Source organism: Takifugu rubripes, chromosome 21 (genome assembly GCF_901000725.2).
Source record: "Takifugu rubripes chromosome 21, fTakRub1.2, whole genome shotgun sequence".
In the NCBI taxonomy this organism is placed as follows: domain Eukaryota; kingdom Metazoa; phylum Chordata; class Actinopteri; order Tetraodontiformes; family Tetraodontidae; genus Takifugu; species Takifugu rubripes.
The window spans coordinates 119,934-132,927 of NC_042305.1; the positions used below are offsets into that span (position 1 = coordinate 119,934).

Below are 12,994 nucleotides of genomic sequence, written 5' to 3' on the forward strand. Positions count from 1 at the left end.
ATGGTACAGAAAATAATATTACTGGTCTAATTAACTAGATTATATCCGTTCTAAAATTAGATATAAATTAATATGTTTCTGTTTAATTTTATTTTGTGCGCTGTATGTGCAAGCATACAGCGCACAAACAGTCACCTGCACATGCTACACAAGCCCCGCCCCCACCCGCTTCACTGTGACTTGCATCAAACCAGCCTAACCCTCATGTGCACGAGCCCCGCGCACGAGTCTGCACTGACATGAAGAAGCGCCACCACATTAGCAGAATTGGATTCATATTGAAAACATTTAGACTTTGGTAGAGCTCATACAGTCTGCACAGATGCAGTTATTGTTGTAAAGTGGATATTCTGTAGACTAAACCATGGTTGCACAGCCCTCTTTGTGCTTGTGTAGTGGGTTTGACTCACCTGTATGTAAGACAACTGTTCACAGAATCAGACAATCAGACAGATTCCAACATGGCAAGTACCATACCAATTACTCTCAGAATAGTACTAACAAACAATAACTAGTTATTGTTATTGCTGCACATACAGTCTTTCTCTCGGAGAAAGACTCCTGCGCCTTCAGTAGAAACAGACGCTCCAGCGGAGCGGAGTCAGGACCAAGAGGCTCAGCTGGGACTGGGAAATACGCGAGTGACAATGTTTCCAACCTTGTATTACTATATTAAAATTATTGTTTTAAACAAATTTTGGGCTTTAAAACAGGTTTTGATTTTTGGTTTCATTCTATAGTTCAGTATTGCGTTGTAAAATAATTAAAAAAAATAAAGCTGACTACTTCACGGATTTCATTTTTCGCGTGTTATTTTTGGAACGCAACTCCCGCGATAAACGAGGGATCACTGTAAATAAATTTCCCCCATCATTCAGTTCCACATAATATGCGTCTTTCCCACTACACGTAAATCTATCATCACAGTTTAAAAATTTTAAGACATTTTTTTGATCTTATGATGGCTTTTTTGTGTTTTTAATAATTAGTTGTGCAGAATTCCTATGATGTTAAACTGACACTGTGATTAAGAATTAGTAATTATATTGCTATTGCCAGCTAGCTTGTGAGTAATTGCTCTGTTATTGGCTAGGATGTGGAAAAACAGTGGAACTATGATTGTAATATGTGAATAATATCAAATTGTCTTTTTGTGCGGTTGGCGTAAGTATAAAGATCAATCCATGTTTTGAGTGAAGCTTCTCAGGCCAATTAAGTTGATTCTGTCTGGTTTTTTTTATATATGCCATTATGTTTTAAATATAAATACTGCACATGTTTGAATTTAATCATCTTAAACATTAAAAAAAAATTTAGGTGTGCAAAGGTTGTTTGAAGGTTGATTTTGTTTACTGGTGATAAGATGAGTGAAGAGAAGGAATTGGTATGTATTTGTTTACTCCAAGGTTTCTGCTCATTCTGGTTATTGGTTGTATAACTTATTACTAAGCTATTTTTAAATCAAGCTATCCAGTAATTGAACAGGTGGGTTTGACTTAAATAAAATAATTTAAATGAACTCATTTAGTCCTTATCTTTCAGAATCTTAGTGTCCCGGGTGACTATCTGTCACCATCAGGTGAGAACCGGGGCAGCAACTATGTCCCTTCATCATCCACACATTTTGATGATGATGAGGAGGAGCAGGCACCTTTTAACAGTGCACCTGAAGATGCACCTGAACATGCACCTGAAGATGTTGATGCCACCTAAGGGCACAAGGAAAGTGTTTCAAAGGTAACAGTCAAAAGCTGTACTAAAGGACCAAAGAGAAGATGGGACAAAAGACATTATTAATATTGTCTTTACTGCAAAAAACCACAAAGCAAACTGGCCAGACACCTGCAAACTAACACATTCTCTTAACACCAGAAGGAAGAGGAAGTGGCAAAGTGCCAGCCACCACGTTCAAAAAAACGCAAAAACCAAGCTTCAGACATGGATGGTAAGTATTAATCTATTGATCTCATTTTATTTATTGCTAGGAAAAGTATTTGCAGATCCATTTTTCATTTAAGCTTTTAATCTCACTTTAGCATTGTATCAGATAAATCAGTGATTGGCGATCAAATACTATGAGTGAAAATACACTGTATGATTGTTTGTTTGTTTTTTTATAGAGGAAGTAGACATCTCTAATAAGCAGGCTTCAACTGCAGGAGTCATGGTGTTAAATGTTGCCAAAAGATCGACTGAAACAGGTAAGCTTCTGTCTACTTGTCGTCTGTTGTACAGTTTTTCTGCTTTACATCTGCATTTTTCCCTGTATTTTCTGAATATTTCACATGTCGTGTATGTTATTTTTCAATATCAAGTGTAGTTACTCTAATAAATTTTAAAAAATATCCACTAATTCCACAGCGGCATTAGATCCTCAAAGGACACAGAGAAAACAGGTAAAGATAATGCTAACTGCCCTGTAGTTTTCACTTCTACTTTGGTTTCTTGTTTAGAAGGATTCATAACAAAATTATTAAATACTATAATATTACCAAACTCAGATGTGCCCAAGAAAAAGAAGAAGAAATCTAAACACCTGTCTGCTTATCCTCCTCTGCACGGGTAAAGTTGACATTTAGATTTCATTAATATTGAAATTACTCAATCATGACGAATTTAAAATTAATAATATTTTAATTTCTATATCACAAAGCCTGCTTCTAAGGAAAGAAGGCAAAAAGATAAAGATTCAGATGGTATGACCAAAACTTTCTTTTAATGTCCGTACTGTAAGATTCTAATTGTGTCTAATTGTTTTTGTAGTTAATTCTCATCTAAAATACTTGCTCTTTATTGCAGAAGAAGACAACTGTCTAAATGACAACAGTTCTGTTCCAGAACCGTCAAAATTGCCAGGTAGAGTTGTTCTAGCTCTCCTTTGTCTTGTGGGCATCATTGTTATCTAGATTTTCTTGAGGCATTTGAGACTCCCCAGCAAGCAACAGTGGCAGGAAAAACTCACTTTTACACAGGGCAAACAGGACAGGGGAAAGACAATGAGGAGAGCAATAAATATGTTAAAACTGTTACGTTTGTTACCAAAATACGTAGATCTAAAAAAGAGTCATTGGGGTCAAAAGTCAGGGTGTAACTATGGAGCCAGTGATACCAACAGATAGGTAAATATAAAAACTACAGAATTCATGGGTTAATGGATGATTCAAACTCTACAAATCAGATGGTGGGAGAGAGGATATGGTAGAATATGAGAGGGAAGATAGAGGGAGAGAGAAAAGAGGGAGAGGAGAGGGAGAACATGGAAGAGAGAAAGAGGTGACAAGACAGGAGGGAATCAGAGGAGAGAGGACAAGAGAGCAATGAAGGTCTAATCCTACAGACAGAAATCAGTAAAAAAAAGTGAAACACTTGGATGTACATTAGTAATGTATCTGCTGTTAAGTTGATATACGAGATGATATACTAGCTTTACAGTAACTACAAAGTTTAATTTCTGTTGCAGCTACAGACATCCGAAAACCGTTTCAACAGAGACCTCGGAGTGAAGAAGAAAAGGCAGCTGTCTGGAGACAGTTAGGGAAAAACATAATTTTACAGAAAGTTCCCGGGAAACAATTGTGTGTTGATGCAATTAAGGCAGAAACAGTTCTCCACAAATGAACATGGAAAGATGTTAAGTACCATGTTTACAACAGGATTGCAATTGAGAAACGCAAGACTTAAGCTCACTTTGATTAATAAGGTCCTGCAGAATTTTTTCTCTGCCCACTTTTATTTAATTAGCAATTTTTTTTGTTTCAAGAAATTTTGAAGTTTTATTATGTAACTGTTTTAGTGTTGTTTAGAATTGTTAAATATGTTGATTAAAACAATTTCACTGTTCTTACATATTTGTAAACATTCTAATATACATGATAAAATAAGAGACTAAGACTCTGACACTTCATAGAAGGTGCCTTGTTGTGATCCAGGATTCCCAGTAGTGTTTGTCCTGCAGGGGGCGTGGTGGAGCCATGCTCCGGCCACCTGTTGGCGCACCTGCAGGACATCAGTGATCAGCCGCCTATTTAAGGCCTAAGACTCCGGCTTACCAGTGTCGGAGGATTTTGTGTGATTAGGTGGATCTGGTAACTTTGTTGGTTTTTTGAGATTTTTGTGGCTGCCCTTTTGTGTTTGTTTAATAAAACCATTTTTTGGATCGTTCATCACTGCGTCTTGCCTGCGTTCGGGTCCTAAACCACCACGAACCGTAACATGCCCCTTCAATCAATTAAGCACCTGGGCAGCTCTTTCTCTCACTGGATTTAAAATGATTTCAACTATTTCGTGAACTTTCATTATTGTAACTAAGTAGGTTTATACAAAATGTTTTCACTTAATTAGTATCCTCACCAAGTGTAATATTTTCATTGACAAATACCCCCAATATTCTCCATAAAGATGCTCACTTGTTGATATTTCTGAGTTTAAAGTTCATCCTGGCTAAAGCAGCAGAACGACACAATTGTGGATTGCTGCACATGGCCAACACAAAAAGGTCTTCTATATTGGTAAGACGTTTGAAGTTTTTTAACTTTTTTAACTTTTATAAATGGTAGTGACAAGTGTGCTTGTTTGTGATGATTTCAAGCTAACCAAGCATTAGATTATCCGTTAATTGAACGAAAAGTCACAATAGTGAAAAAATACAATATCCATTGATTAAAGGTAATAATATAGTACTTCAGTTAAAGTTAAACTCTTTATATGTATTTTGAGTGGCTTTTTTCTGTTTGTTTTTTTTTCCCTGTGTTTTAAAAGAATGCAGTCCTTTTGTAGACTTGTAGCCAAAGAGCACATGTACATGTGTAATCACGTGAATGGTTGTCTTCACAAGGATGATTTTTTTTTTCAATTTTAATTTACTGCCAGTATAGATGAGTTAGTTTACAATATTTAAATGTACATTTATTTATTTTTTGTTATTTTGAGAAACCAGGCTATAACAATATGCTTCTCCATTTTTTGTGAAAAAAGTGATGACACTCTAATAACAACTAAATATTGCTAAATATTTACTAAGTCTCTCATTTGACCAAAGCTGTATGCAGCTTGTTTACAGCTGAGGTGTCAGCCAAGGAGGGGTTTTTTTTGTTTGTTTTTAAGGACTTTCAATTTTATCATAAGATGATAGTAATAATGATATCACAACAGTAGCAGTTGTTCTTTTTCTGGTAACAGCTGCGATGTCTCAGGAAAAAGGAAATCAAACTGCCCCAGACAGCACTGGAGAAGAACCCCTGGAAGGGACTGTGGATCAGGTGGAAGGTATAAAGGTATTAATTTGTCTTGTCTATAACCGCCAATTAAAAGTCAACTAACTATCATGATTGAAATACATAATAATATATACATATTTGGGAAATGTTAAGGGCAAAAATGTAATTAAAATAACAAACATAATCACTGATAATAACTTGTTCGTTTATAGTTTTTATTGTTACTATTTTATCCCATTCATTATAAACACTTTGTCTTCTAGTATAGTGCAGCATAGTATAATGAACACTCTATTACATTAGTTGAGTGGGTTGTCTCTTAAAGAAGGCTGATGACTTAGAGTAAAAAAAATGGCTTACAAAGAGCTTATGTCATAATATATGCATGTTTTTAGTTATAGAAGTTGACACTGAGTCAGTAGTGAGCAACATCCTGTTCCCAGGAACGTTAAGAAGACAGGTAAACTTATGTCTCTTCCATTTTGTTTTGCAGTTATTAATTATTTTTCTGTTTTTTTTTTACTTTATAAAGGCAATATCCAGGTAAGTAAAAGGTTGATGTTGCATACTGTGCTATTGTGTATATTTTTATATGGTAACAAATCACATTAATGGAGATGTCAATGTTATCTAATTAAAACTATACAGTTTAGAGATTCCCTTCATTTTCCAAATATTATTCAATCTTTGCATTTTTAGATTACATTTCTGACTTGATTTTTACTCTCGCTACATGTACAAAAATAATCTCCCTCAGCTGATCTGCAGATAAATAATTAAAAATCTCAAGTTTAAGCTTAAACACTTAATTCATTGTGAAAATTCATTGTGACTTCTATTGCAGGTAAAGAAGTTCACAAGAAAGGAATGAAGACAGATGGGATATGCTATAGTCTTACTTCTTTAATATTACCCTACACTTTGACATTGGCTGCTTGTGAGCTTTGATTTTTCTTGTTTTTGAACTGTACTGTAAACATTAAGTTTTAGGGTTACTGGCAAGGTTTGTCCTACTGTTTGGAGTTACTTGTTTGAATTTAAAAAAATTCTATGTGTACTAATGTTTATTTTGGGCATTTTATTGTATTTTACTGGAACAGATTTAAAATTGAAGAAGACACAAATGTAACATTAAACATTATATTGATGCCAAAACCCCACATTTATAAGTTAAGAACAATTTTTAGAATTAATAAAAAACAAAAAAAAATTTATTAATAAATATTCAAGAAGTAATTAATACCAACACAAGAATTACATGATGTATAATGCTAACTAAATATGAATCTCCATATGAAAACAAAAAAAATCCACACAATTTCTTTATATATAATTGAGTAGAAACGGTGAGGAAACATTTCCTCTATCCGAAATCTACCTAGTAACAGGATGGTCCCCGCAAGTTGGTCAGGAGTTGTTTAGTTTTTTAACCTTGTGTTTTCTCCCATTTAAAGTGACAGTCTAGCTCTATACGCCCATTTTGTGAGACTTTTGTATTTTGCACTATTGTAACATCAGTGGAAAAGGTGGTCCTTACAAAGAATGGGGGGAATGGTGCCCTCACAGGCTGATAAAGACAAGTATATGTGTGTGTGTGTATGTGTATGTAAATAAAACTAATTTCCCACCTTGGTCCACACTGTTGTCAACATTTCTGTCTTCGCAAAAGCCAACTCAAGGCGGCAGAGTCCTGAATTGAAAACAATATCTAAAGAACTCAAGTATCATACTAACAACACTAATATTCCATCTGTCTATCCCCAACTGAATTAACTCCCCACCTATCTCATCAGATTATTTGTAACAGAATAAGCAGATAACGTAGCATTTCCCTGTTCATATCTGCTACTTGCAATTTAGAATTTGTCATTTGCCCCTGAGATCCCAGGGAGACGGCCCCTCAGCTGTGGAGCTCCTTCAGATTTCTTCTTTTCCTTAAAAGGGGGTCAGGCATCAAATTCAAAAAGAGTAAAAAATTATCATTTTAAACATCTTGAATTTAAAGCTTCAAAAGCAAAGTGTTTATCTACGCTCTCTTTCTTTGGAAGAGGTTCTGTCTGGTGGTTGTGGTCTCTATTGTCTCGGTGGTGCACGTGACGCGTCCAGTGGCTTTGATGTAAAGCACAGCAGCCTTTCAAGTTGTAAGCTTTGATTCAAAGAAAAAAGTCTTTCTTCTAAAGTGTTGCTGCTACACCTACAGACATTAATCGTTAAAGGTTAAGCTGAAACCATCACTACACCAAGACAACTCATCTCTCTCCAACTGCAGATTTTTGATCCAGAGTCAGCTCTGCTGCCTCATTCTTTGACCCTCCCACCGAGTATCACCCTCTAAAAGAGACAAGCTTCGTACTGACGTGCACGCTCGTTAAAGGTCCAAAGGTCAGTAACTGGGAGATGATGGTTGGGATCAAGTTGAGCTCTGCTGGCAGCTCTACCAAAGTCTAAATGTTTTCAATATGAATCCAATTCTGCTAATATGGTGGCGCTTCTTCATGTCAGTGCAGACTCGTGCGCGGGGCTCGTGCACATGAGGGTTAGGCTGGTTTGATGCAAGTCACAGTGAAGCAGGTGGGGGCGGGGCTTGTGTAGCATGTGCCGGCCCCTCTCAAACTGTAGCCTAACTGGGCCTTGCTCACGCCCTGATGATTGGCAGGGGCGTGAGCCCCTCACCTGTGCTAGTCTGGGCTGGGGAGGGGGCGAGGCAGAACTTTCCTCTTTCTCCATGAGGCTGGAGCAGCGAACGGATCTGTTGATGACTGTTTGAGTGTGTGTGGTCATGGCAGTGGCTTTTTTGTTGTTTCTGCTTCAGGCTGTAGAAGATGGGGTGCTGCTGTAGTAAGACTGACGAGTGGAGAGACAGCGACAGCGACAGCGAAAGCATCAGCGACATCGACAGTGACATCAGCAGTCTGTCAGACATCCTGCACTACAGTGGATGGAGCACGAAGACGGTGGAGCACAGGCAGCACACCACCGCAGGAACCCAGCAGGCATGGTTGGATGCAGAGCTTAAAGGAGACAGCAGGTGTAAGGAGGAACCTGAGGTTATTAGGAACCCAACACGTGTCGGGCCCACCCTTGAATCAGATCCCTGTGTGGCGCTGGACAGACTGAGCACAGGCGGAGAGGAAAACACTCCAGATGGGTCAAACAGCTTCTACAGCATCCGTCCCATTGATGCTGATGACCTTGAGCAGGAGCAGAACCAGTGGGCAACAGATGAGCCTGGTCCATCCACTGTGCTGCAAACCGAGTTACTAACACCTCCTCCTGAAACAGACACTGGATTATTCCAAACACTTCCTCCTGGACCAGACCCCGATTTATTCCCAACACCTCCTCCTGGACCAGACCCTGATTTATTCCCAACACCTCCTCCTGGACCAGTCTCTGGATTATTCTCAACACCTCCTGAATTGTCCCTACCAAGTGAGGTCGATGTGCGTGTGACCACAATATCCTCACCGGATACTGTTTCCTCCCATCACACCGATGTCACGACCTCGTCTCTCAACAATCCAGGAAAATTGTACGGTCCAGAAACTCACCGTAGATCCCCCAAATCCCACTTTGAGTGGCAGGAAAATGCGGAGCTCAAACGTTCGTGGCTTCCAGCGAATTCACGCATCCGGAAAATCCCGAGCCGAGAAGAGGGCGATGATCCCTCTGTCTCAATTTGTTTTTACAGTGCACCTGAAGACCTGGCCCCCCCGAGACCTGAGCGTCAGGACGTTGCCACTCAAACTTTGCCCCCTGGTGCTTGTGGAGATGCTCCCACTCCATCCAAGATGGAGTCCGTCTGTCATGAGCAGCACGTGATGGCTGAAGGGGGCAACAGTGGAGACGAGACAAAGGGAATGGTGTGGTCTAAGGGCACACCCCAGGCTGAGTTCCCCCAGATGGGTAGAGGTGTGGACATCCCAGGGCCAGTGTCGGAGCTACAGCCCTCCAAGGCTCCCAGAGACTGCCCACAGCCTGTAAGTGTTAGCCAGATCCACACTTGTTGTCTCAGTTGTCTTTGGCCTGACAACATTTTCCACATTGTGTCCTTTTTAAATAGATAAAGCTAAATGTGCAGACACCATATGTCCAGTAGGTGGCAGTGTTCATTTTAAAAAAGTAGTTCCAGATTTATTACAGTAGTCCCATGAACATCGCCTCACTATGTGAAATCATGTTTTCATTAGATTAGATTAGATTAGATTAGATTAGATTAGATTAAACTTTATTGTCATTACACATGTCACAAGTACAAGGCAACGAAATGCAGTTAGCATCCAACCAGAAGTGCTTAAGTCGCGAATAAAACTGTGATGGGTATATACAATATATACACACAATGATATATGTTTATGATACCAATCTATATGTTTGTATCATGACCAGATTATTAACTTTTATGTTGCCAGAAAACTTTGCCAGGACTGTCAGCCAAACCTCCCAGACTACAAAGGTATTCTAGCCATCATTTAATGTTTGTGAAGATGCTTTTAATTCCCTTCCCGGGAATTCAGATTATTTATGGGGACCAGAGCAGTTGTGACTTCTCCTTTCTGCAGGAGAGGACGCGTCAGCATGGGGAGAAGATACCAACAGAGGGAAGCAGACAAGACAAAGGAGCTGGTAAGCAACTGCTGGTTTTGCCTTGTGGACACACCAGTGCTCAGTTTCCACATTGACCCAGTGCTGCTTTATAGGACGCAGAGAGGAAGCCGTCACCTCTTCCTGAGATCGGGGAGGCCAACTTCCCTTCTCTTTCTGCTGTGAATGTTTCCACAGCAACCGTACCTGCAACTGAGAACAAGGTACATTTACTAATAATGTCAGAAACACTCACTGTCAGACGCAACCTTGTTTTATTTGAGTCGTCCTGAACTGGTTGAACAGAGTCTTCTCAAAGCCAGCAAGCCGGGTTATTCAGGGTCCGTGAGGTCACAGAATTGTCAGCCAATATTAATCTGGTTTTACCAGAGCTGTTGCAGCGATGCTCATGTTGGAAACTAAATCCTTCTGCTCTGACTGTTCAGGTGGGCTCCAAACTGTCATATGCACAGGTCTGTCGGATGCCACCACGTAAGCGTGCCCCATCCCCAGACCTTCGCCCACCCTACCCAGACCTTCGCCCACCCTACTCGGACCTTCGCCCACCCTACCCAGACCTTAGCCCACCCTACCCAGAACTTAGCCCACCCTACCCAGAACAAGATCCCCAACCAGCTGGGACTCGCCAGCCAACTAAGTTGAGATATGCGTGGCTTTGAACAGACCACTATGAATATTTCGTTTTCAGTCTTTACAAAAGAAGCTGAAGAGAAACTCTTTAATTGCTGCTTTAGGGGATTGTTTTCTTTGGTTTGTTGTTTAGGTTTGTTTTTTTGTTTTTTTAAATCCAGGTTCTGTTCCCAGTTTGATTGTTCCAGTCCGTCCAGAATGTTCCAGTGTTTTTCTTTTAACACACCTGCATAATTGATGCTTATAATTCTGATTTCTTCTATTAAAAAGCACTGAGCAATATGTCTCTTTGCATCTTATTTATCTAATGTTGGTACTGAGTTTGTTAGGCTTTTATTTGAGTTCATCAGGAGTGCTTTGGATGTAGAAACTTATGTTTGAGTAAAGAGGATTTGTTGATGTACCTCATTCACATTATGTCCAGTGTGAAATCACAGAATCTGAAAACACTGACTTTGATGAGTGTTTAAAATCGTTAAAGGTGTTTCAACACCATTTTAAACATGAATGTGTGCAGAATGTCCAGGTACAGGTGAGTTGCTGATGGATGTAAATATGACTGAACACTACTAAAGTGTATTCTGCACTTTGTTGTTCTGTTTTTGGTCATAACGTCTTCCACCCAGCAGGGGGCAGAATATCCATCAGGTTTATTGCTCTTTTTCATCATCACGCACTTGTTTACAATGAGGATGATTAAATTCCTGAGGGCCATAATGAATAAGATGAATAATACTAATGAAATAATGCGTGTTAGCTGGAGAGTTGATGCACACGTTGGTGTTACTGCCACATCAGTCTTGTTCAGCCATCACAGATCTGTTTAAAAGCCATTTGATCTTTAATTTCACATTATTCTGCCCAAACGACGACCCTTCCGAGCTGGCAACGTATTGCGTCACTTCCTGTCTTCTCAATCGTTCGTTGGTTGCATTGTGCACGGGGTGTTGTATTCATTTAATATTGAACACTTGGGCTGTGTCCGAAACCACCCCCTATACCCTACATAGTGCACTCAATCGCGTGGACGTCCGAATTCTTAGTGAGCATCGCGAGTGCACTCAATGTATCCCACAATGCACTGCAAAAAGTAGTGTATGTACAACCGATGCACATGGGCTCGGTAATATATCCCATCAGGCTTTACGGTATCACGTGGTAATCTGTCGATGGCGGGTAAACGAGCAGACATGACGTACAAATGTATGTAATATTATGTTATTATTATTATATGGTATTTGTTTCACATATCTTACTAGAGTGTAAAATTCTTTCACTTTAGTTGAACATTGCTGCCTCCATTTTAAATGTTTTTTGCCTTTATTTATATATACACGACTATAAGCATCTTATTAGATTACGTACCGCTTTAATTCTGCCGTACTAGAGTCGGTGCATTTCAAATGCAAATTTAAGGTACTGTAGGAGTGGTATTAATATAACGCAGACTGATGGCTTGAATTGATTTCTTAAGGGAGTGACGATGATATAAATATGATGATCCGATGCCGGATGGAGAAGGACCACCTCTTCTCCGGGAAGAGGTTTTCTGCTGCAGCAGGATGGGAGTGGGTGGTGGCAAAATGTTATTAAATACTGTATTGTATTGCTGTAAATTGGAATCTGGTGTGATCACAATCCAGAAACTAAACTGATGGACTTCTGCAATTTGTTTATGTCCTTGTTCCAATTTGTAGAGCTGTGCTGAGGGAAATTGGCCTCACTGGAAAGCTGACTCCAGCACGAGCAGCCAAAAAGTGGGAGAACCTTAGAAAAACCTACAAGGTTTGTAATAATTGCTTTAAATTTGGTCTAAATGTAACAGACTAATAATTATAGGAAATGTTGCATTACTGTTTGAATTATTCGCTTATTCCCTATTTGTAGGAGCTTCGGAGACCACCATCAGGGTCTGGGACTGAGTCTGGGGAGGTCACAGCTGACAAATGGAAATAGTTCCCGCTCATGGATGAGGCAATAGGTGGCAGGCCCTCCATTCGGCCCCCATGCCTCGTTGCCTCAGCCTGGGTGGAGGGCCATTCTACGTCAGGCTCCTCACATTCAGTCCTGGAGAGACCTGATGGTGAGTCAGGGACAGAAGAGGAGCAACCAGGGCCAGCAACACGCAAGCGCCAGCGGCGCGATAGGATCCTGGAGCTGCTAGAGAGGGCCGAGGAAAGGGCAACACAAGAGGTAGCCAGGGATGAGAGACTTTTAGATCTCTTAGAGCAAATCAAAGAAAAAATGTAAAAAAGTATATATTAAATTGTATAATTGTACTGTTCTGTTGGTAATATTAAATTGTTTAAATCAACTTCCATCAAAGATTGCTTTCTTCGCATCATATGGTTGATAACAAATGCTTTATTCAAAGTGTAAATTTAATTGATACAGTTTTTGATTTTGAAATGAAAACTATTTACATAAACACACACATAAAGAAATTGCATTTATCCAATGTGATGTAAAATTCCTGTATGTAAAATTCCTGTATTACTTATATAGATATTTGAGAATGTACCATCATGTCATGGCACGAAAAT

General features: G+C 39.4%; 1 protein-coding gene and 1 long non-coding RNA gene across 7 annotated transcripts; both read left to right on the forward strand.

Moving 5' to 3' along the window:
* The first annotated feature begins 815 nt into the window (after positions 1-815).
* LOC115247644 (uncharacterized) lies at positions 816-6,851 on the forward strand. Of its 5 annotated transcripts, XR_003886699.1 has the most exons (11): positions 816-1,737; positions 1,873-1,945; positions 2,121-2,201; positions 2,362-2,396; positions 2,502-2,562; positions 2,654-2,696; positions 2,800-2,856; positions 3,461-4,508; positions 5,179-5,273; positions 5,612-5,676; positions 6,061-6,851. It is a non-coding gene; the product is annotated as an uncharacterized lncRNA (long non-coding RNA). The 5 variants fall into 5 exon arrangements; XR_003886696.1 differs by lacking the exon at positions 5,612-5,676; XR_003886697.1 differs by lacking the exons at positions 5,612-5,676; positions 6,061-6,851 and having other exon boundaries at positions 3,461-4,308; positions 4,424-4,508; positions 5,179-5,274.
* Positions 6,852-7,507: 656 nt separating this feature from the next.
* On the forward strand, positions 7,508-12,765 carry LOC115247642 (ras-associated and pleckstrin homology domains-containing protein 1-like). Of its 2 annotated transcripts, XM_029830018.1 has the most exons (7): positions 7,508-7,598; positions 8,029-9,196; positions 9,629-9,672; positions 9,779-9,842; positions 9,917-10,024; positions 12,149-12,236; positions 12,339-12,765. In XM_029830018.1, exons 2-6 carry the CDS (start codon positions 8,039-8,041, stop codon positions 12,221-12,223), a joined length of 1,449 nt encoding a protein of 482 aa, XP_029685878.1. In that variant the 5' UTR covers positions 7,508-7,598; positions 8,029-8,038; the 3' UTR covers positions 12,224-12,236; positions 12,339-12,765. The 2 variants fall into 2 exon arrangements, with proteins under 2 accessions (XP_029685878.1, XP_029685877.1); XM_029830017.1 differs by lacking the exons at positions 12,149-12,236; positions 12,339-12,765 and adding an exon at positions 10,247-10,723.
* The last annotated feature ends 229 nt before the right edge of the window (positions 12,766-12,994 follow it).

Excerpts from the sequence above, each read along its gene's own strand:
- LOC115247642 (XM_029830017.1), top strand. The coding sequence starts at position 8,039 with ATGGGGTGCTGCTGTAGTAAGACTGACGAGTGGAGAGACAGCGACAGC. Across the intron at positions 9,843-9,916 it reads CAGACAAGACAAAGGAGCTG|GACGCAGAGAGGAAGCCGTC; the intron begins GTAAGCAACTGC and ends GCTGCTTTATAG. Across the intron at positions 10,025-10,246 it reads TACCTGCAACTGAGAACAAG|GTGGGCTCCAAACTGTCATA; the intron begins GTACATTTACTA and ends CTGACTGTTCAG.